Here is a 27,734-nt window from a genome sequence, read left to right as displayed (position 1 = left end):
CTCACACGGTCCGGGCTAGAGGGGAGGCGGCTCTGGCAGCCACCGCGGTGACTTGGACATTAATCAAATGCTTTGTATCCATGTGACTCCGACCCTTTACCCTTCGCCAAATCTCAGGAAAAAGGAAACACAACCCTGGGGAAGTGTGTTGCGTGCCAGCTAACTAAACACACACACACACACACACACACACACACACACACACACACACACACACGCTCGCTCACTCACAGTCAGCACTTGAGATGGAACTAATGGGAGATCCCCAAACCTAGGAGGGAGGACAGACTCAAAGACACAGCTCCGTGGGTCGCTCCTGGGACTCCCGCCTATTGTTTAGCTTTAATGTGTTTTGTACAAATCCTGAAAGCAATGAAGCAAGTCCCCACGGTTACATAACTGGATGGGAACAAAAACAACCATGGTATTGACCCTCCTGTTTTTTGGGGGGAAAAGAGAAAAAAAAACGACATTGATTTTTTTGTTTTATTCAGGCACAAAACAGGTTTGCTTTTAACCCCCACCTTCCCCACTCCCCCCCCCCCCCAAAAAAAAATTTTTCACAGGGCTGATCCCCTCCTGGCTGCACTGGGAGAGTCAATTAGCATAATAAATAAAGACACTATGGGAAAGTGACAGCCCTGGCCTATGCAATAAGCTCCAATACAATGAGCATCACCATTGCTCTATGCTGTTTTGAAGGGAGACCCTTTGCAAGTCTGTAACTTTTTTTCAACATCTAGATAGTATGTAAATCCAACCAGGGGCAAGAATATATGTGCCGGTTTTGTTTCTAAGAGATGCTATAACTTAAGACACTGACCCTAATTAAAGAGACAGAGTTGTTAGTGAATGCTCATCAAAAGATGCAGATAGATTCTTAAAATCAAGAGCGTGTCTTGATTTTAATGTTTATGTTCATTGCCTTTTCTCACTGGGAAACAGATCCAGGAGCTAATGGGCAATGACTATTTCCACTTAATTTTTATACTAGTATAATTTAGAATCATCTAACATAGGCAAAAATAGTGAAAAAAAATACCAGAATCAAAGAGCCAAAGCACAAGCAAGCAAAACAAACCATATATATTTTTGTCTTGATACTATTCACGTGTATTTTTCAGAGGCATTTTTTCCTACTTACAACTTTAAACAGTCCACACTAATGACATTTAAATAAACTGAAGAGTGAATGGTTCTGATGCAAGAATGTGGCATATTAATCTGTTCCAATAGTTGAAAGCATTAGCAAAACTCTAAAAAAACAAAGATGCTTTCCAATTATTGATATTAAAACAACTATCAGTTCTGCAGATGATGTCGTTAGAGAGCATAGTTTGTGATGAATCACTGTACCCCTCCGAATGCAACAAACAGGGGCTGTCCTTGTCTTCTTATATGAAGGACCCCGTGTTTGACTGATGTGTGAACAGCTGATGGGCAAGATGTGCTTTTCCTCTTTCTTTTGCACATGTCTCTTTAGAGGCAGCCATGAGCAAAGAAGAAAGAAGTAAATGGCTTCACACCCTGTGGCAGAAGAACAAAGGACAAGGCACATGAAAGAGCTGCCTTCACAGCACCTAGTAAACAATAAACAAAAGGAATAAACGGAAGACATGGGAAACGGGCCTCCAGTAATGAATGGGAAAATCAAACATGAATGCATTTCCTCCCCCCTAGGTCTGCATGCCCCTCTAATGTAAAAAGTAAGTACATAGATCATGCTTTCTATCAGGTGTTCTCCCAGAAGTATTTCTCTCTTACTAATTGTTCCCAATTGGAGAACTGTTTATCTAATTTCTTTCTACCAAGAAAGGAAATTAGTCTATGCACCACCCCCTAGAGACTCGGTCTTACCTCTGAGAGCTTGAGCCACCATTGAGCTTGAACCACCAATGGGGTTTTACCCACCCGGAGCATGCGCCTCAGGTCCACGCACAGGTACTGAGGACCTCTATGTGTACTGCATAGTGCTAGGGCATAAGACCACAGAGACCTTGATCTCTAGGCAAATGTTTCTCAAGGTGGGTCATAGACAAATGTATGACAGTTCCCTGAGATCTTGTTAAAATGAACATTTCCGGGCCCCATCCCAAGTGTATTGAATGAGAATCTCAAAGATGTGAGCCCTAAACTAATCTGACAAGGTCTTCAGATTATTCTTAGACACACTAACATCTGAAAGCCTCTATTCTAAAGACTTACAATTGAGTAGAATGGAATGGAGTAATTCTATTAAAAGGCAAACTGTGCCCTAACCGGTTTGGCTCAGTGGATGGAGCGTCGGCCTGCAGACTGAAGGTTCCCAGGTTTGATTCCGGTCAAGGGCATGTATCTTGGTTGCGGGCACATCCCCAGTAGAGGGTGTGCAGGGGGCAGCTGATCAATGTTTCTCACTCATCGATGTTTCTAACTCTCTATTCCTCTCCCTTCCTCTCTGTAGAAAATCAATAAAATATATTTTTTAAAAAAGGCAAACTGTAATGAGTGCTTTGCAAAAAAAAAATGTGCAAAGGAAGCTAGCAGGAAAATATTCGCTTAAGTGTACAGAGTCAGACTCCTCTCAGAAGTGCCCCTGTAAGGGGATTATCAATGGTTTCTGCCCACTCTTCCGCTCCTCGGTGTACCCCCCAGCATCATTCGTAATAACGATCGGCTTCAGGGCACTGGCCAGTGCCTTCTGCCAGACAGCTCTCGGTGTCTTCTGTAGCCCTGGCTGGAGTCCTTAATTCCTCATCAAAGACAGAAGAGCATAAGAAAACAGGGCTGGAGTGTCTGGAAACCTTCACTTTAATGGTAAATAAGGTCTTTCATAAACTCTGAATGTGCTGTATCCCTCCCCGCTTCCTCTATTGAAACTTCATGCTCTGTCTGCCAGGAAAAGGAAAGCGACAACAAAAATGATGGACAGGATCCAGGTTTTTTTTCCTGAAATGCTAATGAGGTTGAAGCATCCCATAAAAAGGAGATGGGAGAAGAGAAGATAGAAGAGGCTGCTGAGTAGTAAAGTTGCTCAGCCATTAAATGTATTTCAGATGCGTGAACTTGGCATGGTTAGAACCCATTATCATACGGTTCAAAGAGCCAACGCACAGGGCAGAGTAGGTTTCCCTGGTCAGGCTGATAGAAGGACTCCTGGACTAAAGGAAAAACCCAAGGATGTTTCTTTGTAAGACAATGGCTTCCGTGGTCATATATCAGATAGAGATCATGTTAGCCTTCCTGCCATTTCAATACTAGGTAAGGTCATAAATAAAATTGGATGCTGACATTTATTAAGATAACAGCATTGAAAAAAATCTCTAGTTAAATAAAGAATTCTAAGAGACAGACTGTTCTTTATTTACAAGTAAAATTGACTCTGGTATTTTTTCACTACTTTGGACTATGTTAGATGATTCTAAATCATACTGGTATAAAAATATTACAGCCCTGGCTGCTGTGTTCAGTGGTTAGAGCATCAGTCCCAGCACCAAAGGTCTCACATTCGATTCCTGGTCAAGGGGCCATACCTGGGTTTCTGGTTCGACCCCAGGCTCCAGTGAGTGTGCAGGAGGCAACCAATCAATGTGTGTCTCATGTCTCTCTCTCTCTCTCTCTCTCTCTCTCTCTCTCTCTCTCATTCCCCTCTCCCTCCCTTCCACTCTCTCTAAAAAATCAATGGAAAAATATCCTTGGGTGAGGATTAACAACAACAATAAATATATAGAGATAGATAGATATAAATATAGATAGATATAGACATAGATATAGATATAGATATAGATATAGATATAGATATAGATATAGATATAGATCAGACACATTGAGCTATATAATGTATAATTAAGAGTCTTGGACAAGAAGCAATTCTAAAAAGACTTGTTAATTCAGTTATATTTTAGTCGTAACAAGCATAGAATGTACTGTAACATGTAATTATTTCTATCATACCAATTCAAGGATTTTAGTATTGCCCTAAAGGATAAAATATAGTTTTCATAGCCATGTTTTAGTTTTAGATACAATGTGTATGACATATAAAACTAAATAAATGTTTGGGTAGGATTATTCTAGCAGGACTCTAAAGTTCTTAAAGATGTGTTCATTTCCACACTGGCTAATGTGAAGATAATATGTATGGTCATGTGATCCCAGGGAGCAGGAGTGCGGGGAAGAAAAAGTGAAATAGAGAAAGAGGGAACACCAGTACAAGAATGAACAACAGAGCTGGCCACCCCTCTGGGGAACTGGATGCTCGAGTCTCTCCTATAGGACCTTCCTCCAGCACTGCCAGCCTGGAGGAGGGAAGAGGGAAGCATCTCTTCATTATTTCCTATTCTCAACTGGCCAAGGATTGCTGCGTGGTCCCTGCACGCCCACATTGCCCGTGCATAAGTGCCTAAAGGTTTTCACAGATAAGATCCGAGTGAGGAAGCGAGAAGGGTGAGGCACTCTGAGGCTGTTCCTGTGTCAGACTGGTCTGAGCATTTGAGGAGTTGCTTCCATGATCATCAGGAATAAGAGGTCGAGAGGTGTGTTTTGTTTTGTTTTTTCTTGAATACATGCGGTTTTCTGATCCTGTTTCAAGTACTTCAAGATAAAGACAATGTCATTGCTGACCAACCTCTCTGGCGGCATTCCATGCCACACCTCACTGTGCAAATGCACCCCAGCCACATAGTACAATGCCCATAGTACAGTCCTTCTCCTGTCATAGCACCGACTATACTTTATCACAACTGCCAGTTCAACTGATGGAACTCATTACCAGACCAGTGTCCTGAAGAAAAAGATTGTGTCACCCATGTGTACCCTGAGCCTCTTGGGAATCTAGCATGTAGCTGTAGTGAAATGAATATTTGCTGATTGAATATATAAATGAATAAATAGAAGAATAAAATGCACTGGAATTCTATTGGCCTCCCAAGTGCCTAATCAGTCTATCTCTAAACCAATGCTTTCTGAGTAAATGAGCTTCATTATGGACTGTGAGTCCATGTAAGGGACACAAAGAAACTACAAATATTACATTAATATTGTTGTATTCTCAAAGAAGTATCATTCATCTCACCTGAAATGTGTCAATAACATAATCAAATCCATCCACGCTCTTCCCAAAGCAATCATTTCAAGCAGTGAAAGAAATACATTATAATAAACTAGGAAAAAAATTATAATTACCAAAGTACAAAAATAAGTTTAATGAAAACAGATATATAATGTATTAGGCCACCCATTGTACTGGAGAATAATTGCCTTTTTACTGGAGTACTTCTGGACTCATATAAATATAAAATAAAACATTATGAAATAGCTTTCTTGTATCTATTTTTAAAAATTATTAGACTTTATTTTTTGAACAGTTTTAGATTTATAGAAAAATTGAGTGGAATGTAAAGAGAGTTTCTATAAACCACCTTCTATCCCACCCTCACCCCACCCTTAGTTTCCCTTATTATTATCTTGATCAATGTGGTACATTTGTTACATTTAATGAGCTAATATGTATGCATTATTACAACAAAAGTACATAGTTTATATTAGGGTCCATTCCTTGTGTTGCACATTCTATGGGTTTTAACAACTGTATGACGTATATCCACCATTACAGTATCCTACTAATTTCACTGCCCTAAAAATCCACCTGTTTATCTCTCCCTTCAAGATCCTGGTAATCACTGATCTTTTTACTGACTTCATAGTTTTGCCTTTTACAGAATGTCATATAGTTGGAATCATACAGTATGTAACCTTTTCAGATTGGCTTCTTTCGCTTAGCAATATTCATTTAAGTTTCCTCCACATCTTTTAATGCTTGATAGCTCATTCATTTTACCACTCAATAAAATTTCATTGTCTAGAATTCAGTGGTTCTCAACCTTCCTAATACCGCGACCCTTTAATACAGTTCCCCATGTTGTGGTGACCCCCAACCATAAAATTATTTTCGTTGCTACTTCATAACTGTAATTTTGCTACTGTTATGAATCATAATGTAAATATCTGATATGCAGGATATATTTTCATTGTTCGCGACCCACAGGTTGAGAACCGCTGGAGATGGACCAGTTTGTTTACTAACTCATCTATTGAAGGACTTCTTGGAAGCTTTCAGGTTTTGGCAATTATGAATCAAGCTGCTATAAACATTTGCGTGCAGGTTTTTGTGTGGACATAGGGTGTCAATCCGAGACAATGAAATTTTATTCAGTGGTAAAATGAAATGAGCTATCAAACCATTAAAAGACATGGAGGAAACTTAAATTCTTATTTACTTCATTTGAGTAAATACCAAGGAGTGTGACTGCTGGATCATGAGTATATTTAGCTTTGTAACAAATTGCCAAACTCTTTTCCAAAGCGGCTGTATCATTTCTCATTCCCACCAGCAATGAAGGATAGTTCCTGTTGCTCCACATCCTCTCCAGCTTTTAGTGTTGTCAGGGTTTTGGATTTTGGCCATGTAATTGGTATGTAGTGGCATCTCATGTTTTGATTTGCAATTCCCTTATGACTTATGATGTTAAATATCTTTTTCGGTGCTTACTTGTCATCTGTATATCTTCTCTGGGGAAGTGTCTATTAAGGTCTTTGGCCCATTCTTTAATTAGGTTGTTTTCTTATTATTGAGTTTCAAGGGTTCTGTATATATCTATAATAATAAAGGCATAATATGCTAATTAGACCAGACGGCCAAACATTGGAAAGACCATCTGGACAACCTACCGGATGACCTTCTGGATGAAGCAGGGCTGTGAATTTCGTGCCTCTAGTTTTGTATAACAGTTCTTTATCAGCTGTGTCTTTTGCAAATATTTCCCCCCTGTAGCTTGTTTTTTTTTAATTCTCTTGACATTGTCATTTTGCACAGCAGAAGATTTTCATTTTAATGAAGTTTAATTTATCAATTTCTTCTTTCATGGATCACATTTTTGGTGTTGTACCTAAAAATGTGTGGATTTATCATTGCCAGACCCAAAGTCACCTAGATTTTCTCTCCTATGTTATCTTCTCAGAGGTTTATAGTTTTGCATTTTACACTTAGGTTCATGATCCATGTGTTAATTTTGTGAAAGGTCTAAGGTTTGTGTTTAGATTTTTTTGTATGTGGATGTAGTTCTTTCAGCACGATTTGTTGAAAAAATTACCCTTTAAATTTAATCTTAATTCAATTGCCTGTGCTTCTTTTCCAATGATTAATTTATTATATTTGTGTGGGTCTATTTCTGTGCTCTCTAGTCTAGTACCTTGATCTATTTGTCTATTCTTTCACCAGTTCCACACTGTATTGCTTACCCTAGATTTATCATAAGTCTTGAAGTCAGGTATTAACAATCCTCTGATTCTGTTCTCCTTTAATATTAAGTTGGCTATTTTGTCTTTCCATATCAACTTTAGAATAAGTTTTTCAATATGTACTAATTACTTTGCTGGGATTTCAATAGGAATTATGTTGAATCTATAGGTAATTTCAAATTGGGAGATAGGTACACATACACTAAAATAAGTGTAACACACACTGAGATGTGACAGAACAGAAAGCCAGTTCTAAAGAGAAAATTATGAAAACTGGAATACACCAGATAGAGGAATCTACATGATAATTTTTTAAAGATAATACTGGACAATAAATTATGCAGCATATGTAACTTATACTGCATAACTAGCCTTACTTAACCATTATGGATAGCTAATGTCCCTTAATGAATTATGATTCTTTGTGTTCACATCACTTAGTAATTGACAATTCTGCTGCTCCCATTAAGAAATGAAGTCGGTTTTTTTCTCTAGCTTAAATATTAGCTGGCTTTGTTAATTGCCCTTACCAACAGAATATGATAGAAGTGATGATATGCAAGTTCCAGAGATTAAACCTTAAAAGAACTTTTAACTTCCACTCTTAAAAACCTAAAATCAACATGTTAGGCAAATACCCAGGGTACCCTATTGTGGGATAAGCTACATGGAAGAGAGTCATGGCACTCCAACCAATAGTCAGTATCAATTGTCAGACATGAGTGTGACACCATTTGGGATCCTCCAGTCACAAGTGAACTGTGATATGATTGCAACCAAATGAATGACCTCAGGTAAGACCAGAAGAAACACTCACACTGTTGACTCACAAAATTAAGAGAAATAATAAATCATTGATGTTTTAAGACACTACATTTTGTAGTGTTTTTTTGTTTATTGAGCAATGGATTACTGAAACATCAACAACATCTAACAGAAGTCATGAACACTGCCTCTAACTGGACCACTTAATGGCATGTGCCCATCCCTTCAACAATCACTATCACTAAAGTAATTCTGTGCACTAATTAGCTTAGAGCTGAGTTATGGCTTAACCTTGAACTAGCTGTTATAGTGAGAACTTGTAATGAATGGCTTAGATCAAAACAGGTCCCATTCCTAGAAATGAGGGGAGTTCAATCTCTCCCAAGCCAATGGGAAGGGAGTGAATGGATGCTAGGAAGGCAATTACAATGTCCATCCCAGGTGGAAGGAGGGTCGCAACTAACCATGGAAAAGTCTCTATTCATGACCATTATTCATTCCCTACTTCTCGTGAAGCCAACAATGTCACCATGGAAACTGCTGGCACCCTTGCCCAATCTGCCCCCATCAGAATTGCCACCTCTGAGTCCACTGTGCTGCTGCCATCACTGCAAGCCTATTGCTGCCAATATTATGAACCGACTCCACATCATGGCATTTAAAGTGCTGCAAGGACTGCCAGTGTTGGACTGCATTCCAGCCTAAACTGAGCTGAGAACAATATATGGAGAAAGTGAAGGCAAAGCTGGAAAGGCAGAGGAGATGAGGCAGAAATAAGGGACAAATTTGGGGGGCTGGGAGAGAGAGGGAAAGAAGACACCCGGTCCCAGTGAGGTTGTTAAGGTAAAGAACACATGGATGGGAGGGGAAAGGCCACATATTCCTTCCATTACAACCGCGGCAGCTCTGGAGGTTACGAGAACTGCTCTGGCCGCAGAATCAGCTATAAAAGAGAAAAAATGTTTATTACAGTTGAGGGCCCAGGGTTTTAGGAAGCATTCTGAGTTCCAGGACACCCACCACAGCTGCTGACCAGAATGTTAAGTGGGCCTGCCTCGCAGGTCGCACATCTGTGTCTCTGAAGAGCCATTCTTTGCCCCCAGGATCTCCTCATTCCCTGACATTCATACATTCCCTCAGCAGTTGCCAGAGAGGATTTTCTCACTTTAACAACTGCTAAGCCCTAAGAGACTGTATATTCCAGCTTCTTAGGTTTGGCAGCAAAAAGTACAAAACTACTCTGCAGCTGAGCCCAGCTCAGGTTGACACGTGGGTAGTAAATCTCAGGGATGAGGGAGGAGTGACAAACCGAAAGAGGAGGGAAATGCTATCCATAAACAACTGAAACATTTGCATATCCTGGGCAGGTTGCTTTCACCTCTGACATTCTCTCCTCGCACATCTGTATGCATGCAAGCCATATTTTCTTTTAAAAAATATGGTGCCAATAATTGGATTCTTCTTGATATAATTTTATTTTTTAGAATTTTAAATCCAGACCATTGATTTTTCTAGATGTCTCCTTAGTTATGTTAAGGGCCCAGTTTAATTTAATAACAAAACTTGTTAAAGAAGATATAAAAAGGAGGAAAGCTACTCATTCATCACTGTACAAATTCTGGAAGAAAAAAAAACCCTGTTGTTTTTTAATCCAATCTAACAGTATCTGACAATAACAGAATTCAGTCTACTCACAGTGTATCAAAATGATCAAGGGCCGAAACCGGTTTGGCTCAGTGGATAGAGCGTCAGCCTGCGGACTGAAAGGTCCCGGGTTCGATTCCGGTCAAGGGCATGTGCCTGGGTTGCGGGCACATCCCCAGTGGGGGATGTGCAGGAGGCGGCTGGTCGATGTTTCTCTCTCATTGATGTTTCTAGCTCTCTATCTCTCTCCCTTCCTCTCTGTGAAAAATCAATAAAATATATTTTTAAAAAATGATCAAGGAAGATTTAATTTAGAAATAGAAGAGGGTTCAATGTGAAAATATCCCAATTAACATAATTCACTAATTAGCACACTAAGGAGAAAATTTTTTCATCATTTCAATACATTCTGAAATGGCACTTGATAAAATATAACAGAAATTCTAGTAAGAACTCTAAGAAGGCATTTAAATAAATGGCTTTTATATGATGAGCCAACAAATATTATTCCAAATGGTGAACCACTAAAGCCATTTTCATCAAAATCAGGAACAAGAAAGAAATATCCTTTAGTAATATCCTTACTAAACAACACTGACTCATAGTTCCAGGGAACTGCAGTTTTAGGGAATATACCAAGTGAAAGTAATAAAAATATCAGTCAATATTGAACAAGAAGAAATTAAATTATCTTTTTGTCAATATGATATGATATAAAAAGGAGATTTGATTACTTCTTAAAAGATAATGTGCAAAAATTAGTAGCTTTATTCTATACTGGGAATTATGAGCAAGAAACAAACAGAAAATACAATTCATTTATAATATGGTTTAGAAACAGTATTTCTAACAATAAAGTGCTTAATTAAATGTAATTGTAATCTATTACTTGAGGTCATATAACAAGATCTAAAAAGGGAAAATATATCATAAAAATATCTAAGAGCATTAAAAAAATATGAAAAGTAGAGGATAGATTGGCCTTGCAAACATTACAACTTAACATAAAGACTCCATGATCAAAATAATGTGTTATTAGCACATAAACAGGCAACTATATCAGAGTAACAGAACAGTTAATAGATATATTACAATATATGTACAAATTCAATGTGTAACAAATGTGGTAGGGAAATGAGACCTCTACTTCTGGCCATGATGGCACATGAGGAACTGGATTTAGCCTCTCATCTTAAACAAATAGGAAAGCAGACCTGCTATATGAAACAACAGGCAGCTCAGAGCAGTGGTTCCTAACACAGGGAAACAAGAAAAATGAGACCAATGAATGACCTAGGGAGCCTTTTCCAGGCTAACATCTAGGAGGAGGAGCTCAAATAGTCCAGAAATCTCACTGATTGAGGAAACAGAATGAAGGAGGCCAAGGCTGGTATAATTATCAGGGTAGAGTGCTGGGGAGAAGAGAAATGCAAAGAGAGGGACTGGCAGATCTGCTCAGGGGCCCTCTCAAGTCTTTTCCTAAGAACTGATCTGTGTATTCACATGAGAAAAATAAGGCTGAGGAAAGACCACCAGAGGGAAGTAGATAGAGCAACCCTCGGATCTCGTAGAGCCAGGAATAATTCATGTTCCTACCGGGCAGAGTGGAAGGATCTAATAAATGAGCCATCAGGTAGCATGTTTAGTAGCAGGCCGATTATCCCCAAGTTAAACCTGCTACAATGAAGATTGAGAAGAAATCTCAAAGGGTCACACTGATTCTAAGTAATTTTATTTGTCCAGGAACAAAGCCCCAAAATATGTAAGGGCATACAAAAATATCCAGCACTGAACAATGTAAAATTCACAATGACTGGCACTCAATAAAAATTAACTGATTTTTATTGAGTGCCAGTAAAAAAGGGGGAAAATGAGCTATAGTCATATTTCAAGAGAAAAATCAATCAATATCCATAGACCCAGAAAGAAGATATTAGAATTAATAGACAAGGATGTTATAAATAAACCCCTTAAGTTCAAGAAGGTAGAGGAAACTGTGAGGGTAAGGAGCAGAGAAAAAAATATATTAAAAAGACCCAAATCAAACCCCTAGAGATGAAAAATACAATATCTAAAATGAAATACACTGGATGGAATGAAAAACAGATTAGACACTACAGAAGAAAATACTAGTGAACTTGGAGGCATAGCAGTAGAAATTATCCGAAATTAAACATGATAGCTAAAAATTTTTCCAAAGTTGATGAAAACTATAAACCTACAGATCTAAGAAGCTCACTGCTATGGACTGAAATGTGTTCCCCCCAAATTCATGTGTTGAAGTCCTAATAGAAGTCCTAATCCCCATTTTGATATTTGTAAATGGGACCTTTTGGAGGTAATTAACTTTAGATGAGGTCATCAGGGTGGGGTCTTCATGATGGGAGGGACGAGAGGGAGGGAAGAGAGGCCAATCAGTTGCTCAGGCATGCCTATCTAATGAAACTTCCACAAAAACACAAAGGATGGAGTTTGAAGAGCTTCTAGGCTGGTAAACACCTCTAGGTGCTGGGAGAGTGGCATGCTTGGTTAGGACATGGAAGTTCAATGCCCCTTTTCCATACTTTGCCTTATGCATTGATTTCATTGGGCTGTTCCTCAATTATCTATACTAATAAAAGGGTAATATGCTAATTAGACTGGGTGACCAGACATCTTCCAGATGTCTGACTTCCTTCCAGACAAACCCACGGAGCTGGGGGCCAAGGCAGAGGCAGTTAGGGGCAATCAGGCTGGCAGGGGAGGGCAGTTGGGAGCCATCAGGCCAGCAGGGGCGTGGTTAGGTGGCGATCAGGCCGGCAGACAGGCAAGCAGTTAGGAGTCAGCAGTCCTGGATTGCAAAAGGAATGTCCACCTGCTGGTTTAGGCCCCATCCTGCAGGGTTAAACCGGCAGACAGACAACCCTCGAGGGCTCCCGGATTGGAGAGGGTGCAGGCCGGGCTAAGGGACCTGCCTCGCCCATGCACGAATTTTCGTGCACCGAGCCTCTAGTAACTTTACAATAAACTGTTGATCTGGTAAGTAAAATGTTTCTGAGTTCTGTGAGCTGTTCTAGCAAATTAATCAAGCCCAAGGAGGAGGCCCAAAGAACCTCTTATCTATACCTGCTGGGTCAGAAGCACAGGTGTCAACATGGACTTGTGATCTGTGTGTGTGTGTGTGTGTGTGTGTGTGTGTATGTATGTATGTATGTATGTGTGGCAGAGGCAATCTTCTAGGAGTGAGTCCTTAACCTATGGGATCTGACACTGCCTCAGGTGGACAGTGTCAGAGTAGATTTGAATTGTAGGACATCCAATTGGTGTCACAGAATTGCTTCATGGTGTGGAAAAAACATACAAACTGGACTGGTGTCAGAACCATAGTCCTTGTGTTCTCAACCATAGACTCTAAAAATCAAAAATTGCTCCCCCCACCTCTTTTAAAAGCAGAAGGTTCTCATAGTGCTTTAAAATCAAAATATGCCTTAAATGTTGTCACAAATAAAATGCTTACTTATTAATGTTGACCTTAACCCCTATTTTTATGAATAGAGGAAAAGTATTTTTCACTTTATATTCCTTTCCTAGAATTCAAAATAATCTGCTAAAAAGGAAAGGACTACTTTGATGTGATTGACATGGTCTTTAAAATTTTATAGGGCCCTGGCTGGTGTGGCTCAGTTGGTTGAGCATTGGCCTGGGCACCAAAAGGTCGCTGGTTTGATTCCTGATCAGGGCACATGCTTGGGTTGCAAGTTCTATCCCCAGTCTGGGTGGCTTTTGGAGGCAGCCAATCTATGTCTCTTGTTATCTCTTTCCCTCTCCCTCTCTCTCTAAGTATCAATAAAAAGCATATTAAATTTTTTTCAGGCATTAGAGAATATATTTGATAGCTTCATTTGAGATATCTTTGAGGAATAGCCTATCCGTAGTACAAACTTTCCTTTTTTTAAAAATGGGGAAAATAGAGTCAAATTAGATATGGAAAAGTTGTCCTTGATTATGTCAGAAATTTCCAGTAAATCCTTTTTCACAAGAGCTATTGCTCTTGGGTGCGTGAAGGAAAGTTTTTTACATGCTTCTTTTAAAATGAATACTATTTATTAGACTCTAAGAAAACTTTTGGATGGGTGAAATGTGGGATTTTTTTTTAAAAAATGTGCTTGTTTGTTTTTAACCAAAACTGAAGATGACTTATGAAGCTGCCTTAGGCCTTTTTCTAGGCTTCTCACTAAAGCAGAGATGAAAGCATATTTGGGATTCTTATTTTTCCAAAATTGAGTAGCTTGGCACACAACTCTCCTAGAAAAAAAAATGCTGTTCTTGACACTAAAACTTGTCATTTTTAAAAAATATTTTTTTATTGATTTCAGAGAGGAAGGGAGAGGGAGAGAGAAATAGAAACATCAATGATGAGAGACAATCATTGATCAGCTGCCTCCTGCACGCCCCACACTGGGGATGGAGCCCACAACCTGGGCATGTGCCCTGACCTGGAATGGAACCGTGACCTCCTGGTTCATAAGTCGACACTCAACCACTGAGCCACACTGGCTGGGCAAACTTGCCATTTTTTATAATTCTTATCTTTTATCTAGATCAGCGTTACCATAACCATAATCTTTATCACGGAGGCTGCAACCACCCTCCACCCCCACCCTTATTCTTCGTTACCTGCACTAAACTTCTCTTCAGTGTCATGTAATATGTTGTGCAATCCCAGCTTCTAGATGAGTTCTTCCTCCCTATCCAATTTACCCTCTGTAAGCTTTCCTTTACGCAAATGTAAGGCTGCCACGTGGTCGGCTCAAGAGACCTCACCTGACTTGCATGACCCAGTACAGTCTTCCTCACCCGGTATTTCCTCTGTGATGAGCAAATATTATTGGTTATCCAGGGGTTTTAACCCCACATGCAAATGTGGAAAAGATAAAAGAACATTAACAGTAGGTCTTTCCTCAAATCAAAATCAAATTTATTAATGGCAATACTAACACTACTAAAGACAAAGACTGGACAAAACAAGCAACCTAGAAACTAAATGTGCAACCCAAATCTTAAGAGACCCTGGGGCCAAAGATGTATTAACAGACAGACAGACATGTGTAATAATTATTAATATAGTCACAGATATGGCAGATAATTCATTCAGGCCAGGTTGATATCAAAGCATCCACTTGCAATTAGTGATGGTGTTTTAAGTAAAGGGTCTGTACTTGAAATGTTAAATTTATTTCAGAATTGACCTTCATTCAAAAGAGTGTGGTTTCCTAATGAATGTCATTTTACTTGGGCTTCAATGATCGTGTGTGTGTGTGTGTGTGTGTGTGTGTGTGTGTGGTGTTACTATAACCAAAGACAAAATATGTTTCTGGTATGTATATATATATATATATACACACACACACATACACACACACACACACACACACACACACACATACACAACAAATAATCTTACCTCTAACTGGGATAAATAATGAGACATTTATGGCAATGTATTTTTGACATGAACTTTGAACAGAATCATTCTCCTGTCTTAAACCAATGACAAACTTTTCACTGCTCTTGTGTTGGCTTTTGCCTGGTCAAATATCCATTTTAAGATAAGTCCAGTTTATTCAAACTTTCAGCAAATGGAATTAGTTAGGAAAATTGAATTTAGAAGTAAAGTCTCTTTAGACCCAGAATTAGCATTAGTGGAGATTGTCAGATTTTTGAAGTGGAGAATAGCTCCTGCAGAGACGGCAGGAGAATAAACCCAGAAAATCTCAGTCAGAGCCACTTTAGATTGTTTTCTTCAATTAAAGGCTAAAATTGCATCTCTAAAATAACGGATGTGGGGAGTAAACACATTTATATAGAATAGCTTAAGGCAAGTAGCCTAATTTTCAGAATGTAATAAATAAGACTAAGAATAGAACGGCAGCAATGTAAGGGAAGTAAATGCATCGAAATTAAAGTATCATTTCTTAGAAAGAAGCTCCTGAGCTGGTAAATGTACGGTTCAGAGAAAAATATTTCAAAGGTATACTTCTCCACGTGATTAAGATTCTTTGCAATTAAAAACCTCTGTCGTGAAATATTCCTCAACTTCAAAGGCATTGCTAGTCAGGAAACCCCCCTGGACTCCTTGGTGACACTTCACATTTTTTTCAGTGATAGGAAATTACAATACCAAAGTACAGCAGAGCCCACACATCTGTTAGCCACTTTTGCCTTAGGTACTCAATTGATGCAAGGTGTGCCTGTGGAAGGATGGGGGAGGGGCACAGGCCAAGGAATATAACCTGCAAACTGAAGCACCAACTCCAGAGATAAAATGATAAGGGAAAGGAAGAAAAATGAGGCAGTCAACCTGTATCTACTTTAAAGTTTATGTGTATATGTGAGTGTGTCTGTGTATGTGCATGTTTTGCCTGGGAACAAAGGTACTCAGTAAATATTGGTTGATTCATCATGTGTTGTTTTGCAAAATAGGGATCCCTCTTGAGAGACAGAATTGAAATAGTCTTGAAAAAGTCACTTTATATTCAGACGTAGTTTTCCTGTTTATGTGATGAAGACAAAAATATTCAACCAATTTACTTAATTTGCTCAATATGTGTGAAAATATAAATTAAGTAAATGTACTGAGAAAAGCATAACAATATTGCCTTCATTATCAAACATTCCAAATAGTGTCAACAGCTTTCATTTAATGGCTACATCCTCTGTTCCAGACACTGTGGCTAGCACATAATGGTATTCTAGCCCTACATAGTAGTTATTAATACTCCACATGCGGCCTTTAGCGACTCATTAAAAGTTGCTAGATGAATATTCTTACCAGCTTTTATGGTGCTTGGTGGTGTCTGTCCAAGGCAAGCAAATACTCAGATTTTATTTCTCCTTGCAGATCTTCTTGCTTATCTCTCTCCAGATTTTAAGTAATGGTTGGTCCAGTGACCTTAACAATTTGAAGGGCTCACACAATGTCATAAGTATATAGTTTGTCCTGGTTTTGTACTGTTGTAGAGGAGAGAGAGACATTTTATCCAGCTCTCTATTCTGAACTTTAACCCTCATTTTCTTCCTTTAAAAATATTTATGAATTGCTAATAGCCTTGTGAATGGCTTTAACCAATAGAATACAAAAGAAGTTACATCCTGGGACTTTGAGACCAGACTTACAGAAGAGTGGCAGTTTCCACTAACTGCCTCTTAGAGTCCTGTGCCACTATGTAAGAAATCTAGACAACCCCCTGGAGAGACAGGCTACATGTAGAAGCCCCAATGTGCCCAACAAGCCAGTGAAAAAGCCATCTTGGATGACCCAGCTCCACCTACCATCTGACTGCAATCTCATCTGACATCCCAAACAAGATCAGCGGAACAACCACCCACTGAGCCCCAGCCAACACAGAGAATGATGCAAAATAAGAACATTACTTTGGGCTACTAAGTTTTGAGGTCATTTGTTATTCAGGATAGATAACAAAGCAGTGCTCAGGAAATATTTGCAGAGTAAATAAATAAAAATGTTAGACTTATTATCTAAACCATAATTCTCTAAACACCACATCTTCCTTCTAAAAGCATTATGCAGTCAAACATGTAAGGCAAAGGAGGAATGAGAGAGAAAATTCAGAGGATATTGAAAATGAAAACTGCTATTTCCCGCCATTTGATCTGCATGGGGATTGACAGACAGTTTAGGGATGAGAGAACTGATGTGTTATCTTTTTTTAAAAAATATATTTTGATTCTTCTTTACAGAGAGGAAGGCAGAGGGATAGAGAGATAGAAACATCGATCAGCTGCCTCCTGCACACCTGCCCCCACTGGGGATGTGCCTGCAACCAAGGTACATGTCTTTGACCGAATCTAACCTGGGACCTTTCAGTCCGCAGGCCAACGCTCTATCCACTAAGCCAAACCAGCTATGGCCTGATGTGGTATCTTAACCAAAGCATATACTCAACAAAATGTAGATAATGGAACTAAAGAGCCATTGTATTTGAATTTAAGGATCTTTTAAAGCTAATCTCAGAGATCATGATTAAAAGGAGATCTACATAAAATATTATCATTCCAAGGACATTGCTCTAAAAGTATGCATAACATTCTAAAGACATTTCTATACTTATTCTAATTGTGTAGAAGTTGCCCTACTTACTTAAAACATTGTTTTTAGTTTTAACCATTCTGAAGAGAGCCAGAAAATGACTAAAACATTGCCAAAACAGAGGCATTTTTATCAACTCAGACAACAAATTATCCCATATACAGTTAGTGCTATTTTCTAGCAATGCTGTCTCTTAAAACTTAACTAAAGTTTAACAAAGAATGACTAATGAAATAAATGAGTCAAAGGCTGGTCAGCACAAAACAAAAATAAATTCCAGGAATTTAGATAAATAGGGCAAGTTCACAATTGGGATAAATTTAGAAATCTCTCTGGAGTATTATGTTAGTTCGCTTACCACGATTCCCTTAAAATGATTCCTCTTTCAAATCTTCTACTCCTAATAATAAGAAAAACTACAGCCATACTTCTAATTTTGTAAGATGATGCTCACTGCTTCAGGCCTATGTAGATGAAAGTTAATGAAGCATGCCTTCCAACAGTCTGCTTTGTAGGGCCACAATTGAAGGGACTATGTCAAGCTTTGTGGCACATGGGTTTTTAAAATTCCTCTTTAAATTTAACTTCCAGAATTTAATCTTTGACTTCCTACGTTATTTAGCTTAATGGTTAACGATTGCAAGTATTACAAACGTTAAGCTTGGACAGCAGTGATAGTGTATTGCTTTAAGGAGGCAAAAGTACCATGAAACTAGCATCTCTCTTTGAGCTGTAGTTAAAACAATGGTCAGAGGAGGAACAACAAGTGAATAGAGGCAACTGTGAGAATTTGTGCTTGGAATTTCCTCTGGAAGTTGTAGATGTTTCCCTGTTTCTCTTTTTTGGTAGTAATCAATGATTAAGACTTTGTTTATGTGGTGTAATACTTCCTGCACAGGTGTAGCTTAACATTTAGGGAGGAACTGGGGGAAGAGAATATAAATTTACAATTTGTTTTACTGTTACAGATGGTTGTGTTGCAGCTGAGATTTTAAGTTTTTTTCTCAAAGAGAACAATGTAAACATAAATTGTATAATAGGAGTCATTTAGAGCTAGGGTGATTTAAAAAGAGGAAAAAAATAACATAGTGTTTATTGAAACTTTATTATCTGCCAGACATTGTATATAATTTAACTATTCTAATTCTTAGATACAAACACTAAAAAATAATATTGGCCCATTTAAAGATAAGAAGATTGAGGCTCAGAAATGAGAAATTTATTTAAGTTTCTAAAACAAAAGTGATAGCCAAATTATAACAAGAAGTCATTTTCCCAAAGCATGATGGTTTATTTTAGGAGACACTGTGACAATTAAGAGGCTTAAATTATTAATAAATTAGTTTATTTATAAAATAAGTATTAATTGCATGCCCACTATATCCCAGGGCTTTGCAAAGCTTTGTGGAGGCAGTCAAGAATTAGCAAGGGAATGTCTTTTCCTTGGGGAGCTTACACTCTAAGATCTCTGATGGTTTGTCCTGATGAATCATTTCTCCTTGGTCAGACTATCAACATTAATTTATTCATTCATTCAATAAAAATGTAATGAGAACCTATTCTGGACCAGGTCCTATTTGAAATATAACTAGTAAATAAACCAAACACCTGACCTCCTATAACAAGGTAGTAGAGGGAAAAACAAAATAAATAAATTAAATAGAACATGCCGGCCAGCATGGCTCAATGGTTGAGCAACTACCTATGAACCAGGAAGTCACGGTTTGATTCTTGGTCAGGGCACAGGCCCTGGTTGTGGGCTTGATCCCCAGTAGGGAGGTGCAGGGGGCAGCCAATCAATGATTCTCTCTCATCATTGATGTTTCTATCCTCTCTCCCTCTCTCTTTCTCTCTGAAATTAATAAAAATATTTTTTAAAAAATAAATAAATAAAATAGAACATAATAATAATAATCACTAAGGAGAAATAAATAAATTATGCAAGGGGGAAGGAATGGCATGGGTAGTCAGAGAGGTTCACTATGAGGATGACAGTGTCAGGAAAGGCCTTAAGGAAGTGAGGAAGGAGCCATGAAGATTGATAGGTATTTGGGCAAAGAGCCTTCTAAGCAGAAGTGGAGAGAGTATCAAGGCCCTGAGGCAGAGTTTGTCTGGGGAGGCTGATGGGAAGAAGCTAAAGACCCGGGAGACCGGGCAGAATGCAGTAGATGAGGTCAAAAGTGAAGGAGGCAGTGGTGCACATTTGTGCAGACCAGACTGAGGACTTGCGTGAGATGGGATGCTGTTAAGAGGTTTTGAGCAGTAGAAAGACATGACTTGACTTTAGTTTTACTGTTGATTCAACAGCATCTACTTGTCCTGGAGCCCAACTCAAAGGCAACATATTCCTTTTCACCAATGCAGCTTGATCCATAAATCTTCAAGTGTGGTTTAGATTTGGCACAGATAAGGCTGCCTGAAGAAAGGCTAAACTAACTTCTCTGGAATAAGGTATTTCCTGTGTTATTTTCAATGTGCTCATAGGAAGTTGAAGGCTCCAAGCCAAGGGATACAACACCAAGCACCATTTTTAGTAACTGCTTTAGGGGGTGTGTGTAGAGCTATGAAACTGTTTTTCAAATTTTGTGAAAATGCAATCTTTTAGCATTTCCCCCTCTCATCCAAGGTAATTTATTTTTTAAACAGTAAATCACCCAGAAAAATCATAATCATGGATATTTTTCCCAATGGCAATAGGTCAACCTGAAAATGGTTGATAGTCTCACCCAAAGGCACTTCATATTTGTTGAGAGCCTAACAATTGTGGTGACCGTGAGAACTTAGAGTCCAGGCTTGTCCGTTGATAGGAACTTCGGTTTGAGTGGTTCTCCTGAAGTTGCACACTTCATTACTGGCAGAGGTAGAACCATTCCAAATTAATAATGATTCTTATGAATGAGCATCTTCACTCTGCTGGGCAGTATCCTACGTACGTTAGGTTCAGTAACCTAGAATGAAAGTGTACTGTAGTTCGATGAGATAGACATCAGTGCCCTCAATTTGCCAGTCTACAAAGTGAGTCTCACAAAGACAGAATAACTAACTTTACAGGATCACAGCCAGTAGACAGTAACTCTAGGGCTGCCTGACTACAGAGCCTGTTTTGTTTTCACTAGGAACCCTGCACTTTAGAAAAGTAGCAAGGATCCTTAGAGGTGACCATGCCTCACACTATTTTAAGTCTGAAAGACAATGGTTCAATCTCCAAATCCTGAGGTCTAGTCATTTAGTTTTTAGGACCTGCTGCCTCTATATAAAACCCAGAGGCAATACCATCCTTGAAGATGAATAGCTAGTCATTTGACCCAGAGCAAAGCCTCTATTTCCAATTAGAAATAGGCAGAGCATGTGTCTCTCAAGAAGTAGTTCAATACGCTGGCTTCATCTCATCCCATATAAACTTTAAAAGTAGCTTACCCATCAGCAAGGAGGCAATTCTTTTCAGAAAGAAGAGAGTAAGACCTTTCAATTCTGAACATTCCAGGGACTGGTCCTGGACTGCTTAAGGGATTTGTTTCAATGTTTATTCTTATTGGCTTCAAGATGGGAGTGAAGTGATCAGTGACATTTGGCAGTATTGACATTACCAGCAACTTTATATTTGAAATCATTTTTAGATTGTTTGCACTAACCATCTCTGAAGGAGAGTTTCATAAACTATTCCACAAGTTCAGGTGGCTAGGCGAGGACCCTATTTATTTATTCTCTCTAATCTCTATGACAGTGGTTCTCAAGCTTCTGGCCCTTTAAATACAGTTCCTCATGTTGTGACCCAACCATAAAATTATTTTTGTTTGCTACTTCATAACTGTAATGTTGCTACTGTTATGAATCGTAATGTAAATATCTGATATACAGGATGGTCTTAGGCAACCCCTGTGAAAGGGTCGTTCAACCGCCAAAGGGGTCGCGACCCACAGGTTGACAACCGCTGCTCTATGAGGACACTGGTTTGATCAAAACTACAGTTTCCAAATTGGGTCATAGTTAAGCACAACAACTATTTGCATTAAATCCAACTGAAATTAGAGGATTTAAGCATAAACTGGGCAAAGTGAGGTCCTAAACTCACGGGATATAGTTATGAAGACTGTCAGGGAACTGCTGTTCACATTAATCATACTAAAATAATTTGAACCTTTAAAAATGAAACAATGGCCAAGGGTACTTTCCATTTAAAGAATTACTATTACCTAGAGGAAATATGCCTTGCTGTTCTGTATTGATTTCCAAAAAAGGACAATTACAATTTATACTAAAATAATCTCATGAGTCTACAACAGATGCAGGCACACACACACACACACACACACACACACAGCTTGTTGCAACTGTGTATTATGTATATTTTTTATTAATGAAGAATGGCTTAAGCATCCAACTAAAGAAATAAAATTTTAATTTGATAGAATTTTTCATCCCTTATTTATTCTCATATGTGCACTAAGTATCTTGCACAAATATACAGCTTTCAAATACTTGGAAGTTATACATAGATCAAGAGGTTAAAGCACGTTTTAAATGCACCTAAATGTTTAAGGCTGAAGATTCTTTAGGAGAGATAGAAAAAGAAATACAACCGCCAAAAAAAAAGGATAAGTTGGAAATTGGGAGAAGGGCAATGTGGAATTGTATTCAATACTTGTATTCAATACTAATAAGAACTGTATTCTCATCAAGAAAAAAAAATATAAACTCCATCAAGTGCTATAACCAAGTTTTCCAAATTCATTGATCACAGTGAGAAACAAACAGAACAATTTCAAAGCCCTTAAAAAATAAGATACCAACATTCCTCACATAACATAACAGAGGTGCCAAAACATAGCAAATCACCATCTTTTGTCCCTTTCATTTATTTGCTTTCCTGCTGGCCCACAGTTTCAAACAAAGCTGCTAAGGAAGCTCTTCCCACCAGAAGCCAGCAGTCCCTGGTCATTTCATATGTGTATGAGAATCATGACTTCACCTTTGAAAGAAAAGTATTCTCTAACACAGCACTATGATTTTCAAATAATTCTAGATTATTTAAACTGATCAAGTCCTTTCTTTCTACTCATGTTATTTCCTTCAGACTGTGACAGTCTGGTTAAAAACATTAAACTATCCAATTGGCCAAAAGATTTCCGTTTCAGTTATGTTATTATATTATCTATGTGCTGAACAAAAAGTTAAAGCTCCACCTAGTAGTTTGATGTGAAATTAAACTCTTTCTCTTTCTCTCTCTCTTTCTCTCTGTGTGTGTGTGTGTGTGTGTGTGAACATGCACATATGTTGAGGATCAAAGAAAAAAGAAATTGATCACATATTTGATATTAAAAACACTAACAGGAGTAGGATGTGAAATTGACATAGTGCAATGATCAAAATTCTAAAACACTCCATCTGAAGTATGAGAAAAGCTAAATTACAGTATTTATCACATGAGAGATAATATAAAACTCTGTTACCTTAAATAAAGTTATTTTTAACTCTATTAAAAATGATTTAGCACTGTACCTTCCAGCTTTCCTCCTGTTTGTACTGCAAATAGGTTTAATATTTAATTACTCTATCATACATAAAAAAGTAAAAGGGGTATTGAGCTTCTGCCACATTTAGAAATATCTTTAGGTGGACACACTCATTAGAGTAGACAATCATGAAAAATTGATGTGTAAGGCAACATGCTGAATATTATTACAGTTGATTTAAGATTCACTTCAAGCAAATAGGTCCAGCCCACCAATGTACTGCAGGGTAATGAGACATTCTGATTTCACCACCTGGTTCTGGCACTAGTCTAGCTGGGTGAGCTTGAAGAAGGTGCCCAACAATTCCCACATTCTGTCTCCTTATCCATAATAGGGATAAATCCTGCCAAGAGGTTGGTTGTTTCAAGGATTAAACTATATCTGTTACAAAATTCTAATCATTTAATCATTATATCTAACTTGAAATATATACATTTCAGAAACACATAGCTACCTAGAAGAAGCTTTTGATCCCAACCTGGAATATTATTACTATTGTTATTGTTGTTATTATTATTACCAGACATTTTTCATACATTATTTTATCTAATCACCACAATAACACTTAGACGTAAGCATATTTAAAACCAATGTATCCAAAACAAAAAGCATCAGGACCAGATGGTTTCATTGATGGATGCTACCAAACATGTAAGGAAGAAATGATACCAATTCTCTACAATCTCTTTCAAAAGATAGAAGCAGAGGTTATACTCCCTAACTCATTATATGAGGCCAGATTTACCTTAATACCAAAAACTGTACAAAGACATTACAAGAAAAGGAAACTATAGACCAACATCTCTAATGATATAGACACAAAATCCTTTAAAAAAAATACCAAGTCAAATTCAAAAAGTTATCAAAAGAATTATATATCATGATCAAATGGTATGTATCCCCAGTGTTAAGGCTGGGTTCAACATTTGAAAATTAATTAATGTAATTCATCACATCAAGAGACTAATAAAGGAAAACTACATGATCATTTCAATAGATACAGAAAAGCATTTGATAAAATTCAATATCTATTCATTATAAAAACTCTTAGTAAATTCAGAATAGAGAGAACCTTTCTCAACTTGATAAAGGTGATAAATTATAAGCTTTCCCACTAAGATCAGGTACAACACAAGGATGTCCCTTCTCATTGCTTCTTTTCAACATTTTACTAGAAATTCTTGCTTTGTAATAAGGCAAGAAGAGAAAATAAATTGTATACAAATTGGGAAGACATAAGACCATTGTTCACAGATGATGTGATTGTCTATGTAGAAAATACCAAAGAACTGACAAACAAACAAACAAACAAACAAACAAAAAACCTCCTGGAACCAATAAGCAATTATAGCAAGATTACAGGATACAAGGTTAATATATAAAATTCAATTGATTCCCTATATACTAAAAATGGACAAGTGGAACTTGAAATTAAAAACACAATACCATTTACATTAGCATTCAAGAAAATGAAATCCTTAGGTTAGAGAACTAACAAAATATGTAAAAGGTCTATATGAGAAATGGCAAAACTCTGGTGAACAAAATCAAAGAACTAAATGAATGGAGAGATATGCCATGTTCATGAATAGGAAGTTGCAATAGTCAAGATGTCAGTTCTTGCCCTAGCTGGTTGGCTCAGTGAATAGAGCATGGGCCTGTGGACAGAAGGATCCTGAGTTCAATTCCAGTCGAGGGCACATGCCTAGGTTCTGGGTCAGATCCCCAATAGGGGGTGTGCAGGAGGCAGCCAATCAATGATTCTCTCTCATCATTGATGTTTCTATCTCTCTCTCCCTCTCCCTTCCTCTCTGAAATCAATAAAAATACATTTTAAAACATATGTCAGTTCTTCCCAACTTGATCTACAGATTTAATGCAATCTCACTCAAAATCCCAGCATGTTATTTTATGGACATTGACAAACTGATTCTAAAGTGTATATGGAGAGGCAAAATATCCAGAATAACCAATGCAATATCGAAGAAGAAAAATAAAGTTGAAGGACTGATGCTACCCTACTGCAAGACTGACTGTAAAACTACAGTAATCAAGACAGTGTGGTACTGGAGAAAGTATAGGCAAATAGATCATTGGAAAATAATAAAGAGGCCAGAAATACACCCTCATAAATACAGTCAAATGCTCTTTGACCACACACACAGAATGCGCTTAGACACAGATTTGCAAAAGACATATCTAATAAAGGAGTATTATATAAAATATACAAAGAACTCTTAAAACTCATCAGTAGAAAAACAAACTACCCATTTACAAAACATACCAAAGACCTTACCACACACTTCACCAAAGAAGATACACAGATGCCAAATAAGCATATAAAAAGATGCTACATATAATACATTATCAGGAATATGCAAATTAAAATGACTGAAATATTGCTACATACCCATTAGAATGGACAACATCCAGGACACTGACAACACCAAGTGGTGGTAAGGGTGTGGAGCAATAAGAACTCTCATACACAACTGTTGGCAATGAAAAATGGTACAGTCACTTTGGAAGTCAGTTTGTGGTTTCTTACTTACTATACCATCCAGCAATCACACTCCTTAGTATTTACCAAAAGGAGCTGAAAACACATTCATACAAATGTGCACATGGATGATTATAGCAGCTTTATTTATAATGAAAACTTGTAAGCAACAAAGTTGTCTTTCAGTAGGTGAATGAATAAGTAAACTGTGGTACCTCCAGACAATGGAATATTATTCTTAGCACTAAAAAGAAATGAGCTATCAAGCCATGAAAATACATGGAGGAAACTTAAATGCATATTACTACATGAAAGAAGCCAATCTGAAAGTGCTTGATACATACTATATGGTTCCACTATATGATGTTCTGAAAAAAGTAAAGAGATCAGTGGTTAGCAGTGGTAGGAAGGAGAAGCAGGGAGACGAACAGGCAGAGAGCACAGAGGACATTTAGAGCAGAGAAAATACTCTGTAGGATATTGTAATGATGGATATATGTCATTATACATATGTCCAAACCCATACTGTACAACACTCAGAGTGAGCCCTAAGCTAAACTATGGACTTTGGGTGATTATAGTGGGTCAATGTTGGTTTATTCTTTGTAAAATGTACCATTTTGGTAAATGTTGATAATGGGAGAAGGTAGGCCCGTGTGGGGGTAGGAGATAGATGAGAAACCTCTGTGCCTTCCTCTCAGTTTTGCTGTAAACCTAAAACTGCTCTAAAAAAAAAGAAAGCCTAATTTACAGGTGATAGAGTGAGGGTCAAGGAAGTTAAATAATCTCCTAATAAATAGTATGGTTAACAAATGGTTGAGTAAGCACTTGAACCTCAGCTGGCCTTCTTCCAACGTACATACCTTTCTAGTGTTGGCTACGCAATTGCTTATTATAGTGGGAGGTTTTAACCTGGTTAATGAAGAAGTCAATGTTCCTTAAAGAAATCTACTCCCATCATGGATCAAATAAGATACATGGTTAACATGTCATAAAACTAGGCCTTTCAGCCTGATTGATTCAGCAGCTAACAGTCCCCATAAGGAAGGACTCCTTCACTCTGCTGACATTCCTCAATATTCAAACACACAAGGTTCTAAGAAATGCTCCTAGTTAGGTAAACTCTCAGGAAGTAAGTGAAGTAACCACCTGCCTCATCCATTCAGCTATCAAATATTACACCGAGCTAAAAAGTTTTGAGTGATTTTCTAGAGTAAATATTATAATTTCTCTAACCGGGAGCCAAGTAATGCCTGAAAAAAGTACGATGGTTATCAAGTATCCTGGTAGTAAAAATAAGTCATTATCAAGAGCCTAGAAACATGTCCTGTCCTTGGGAGGAAATAAGCAGTGATCCAATGTAAGAAATAACCTTTTCTGAAGCTAAATAAGAACTCTGCAAACAAACCAAAGATACTTTGAGAGCTATTGCACTGAATCCCGAGAAAGGACAAAATTTGGAATCTATCAAAGTTCCTCACAGAGCTCATGATCTGTTAAAGAATTTCTCATTTTGATTATTTGTCCACGTAGAATGGACATAATGTCAGCTTCTGACATACCCTTTCTGTGAATATTTCCCAGAGGAGAGGAAGAAAGGCTCTCCAGAAACAAGGATCACCAGAACCTTCCTTATAATTCATTGGCATGAAATCAACCTTTTTTGGGAAAAGATGAGAAGTAAAACCTCTGGTTATGTATGAATGCATGAGGGAGAGAGTGTAGAATGAGGAGAGGAAGGTGGTCTAAGACCTAAACAGCTGCCACAGATAGCTTAGATCAAAAAACAGAAGAGGGCTCTGGCCAGTTTGGCTCAGTAGATAGAGTGTTGGCTGGAGGGTTGAAGGGTCCCAGGTTCAATTCCAGTCAAGGGCACGTACCTGACTGGTCAGGGTGCATTCGGGAGGACACCAACAGATGTGTCTCTCTCACATCGATGTTCCTT

General features: G+C 38.0%; 1 protein-coding gene across 1 annotated transcript in view; it reads right to left on the bottom strand.

Moving 5' to 3' along the window:
* PREX2 (phosphatidylinositol-3,4,5-trisphosphate-dependent Rac exchange factor 2) overlaps window positions 1-27,734 on the bottom strand; it is a 247,513-nt gene that overhangs the window by 218,230 nt on the left and 1,549 nt on the right. Inside the window, exon 3 of the mRNA XM_014539787.1 lies at window positions 1,858-1,973. Within this exon, the coding sequence (XP_014395273.1) occupies window positions 1,858-1,973 (116 nt within the window). The remainder of the gene's footprint in view (window positions 1-1,857; window positions 1,974-27,734) is intronic.

The sequence above is a fragment of the Myotis brandtii genome, unplaced genomic scaffold, assembly GCF_000412655.1.
Source record: "Myotis brandtii unplaced genomic scaffold, ASM41265v1 scaffold23, whole genome shotgun sequence".
NCBI lineage: Eukaryota > Metazoa > Chordata > Mammalia > Chiroptera > Vespertilionidae > Myotis > Myotis brandtii.
This window is presented reverse-complemented; position numbering and strand designations above follow the sequence as displayed.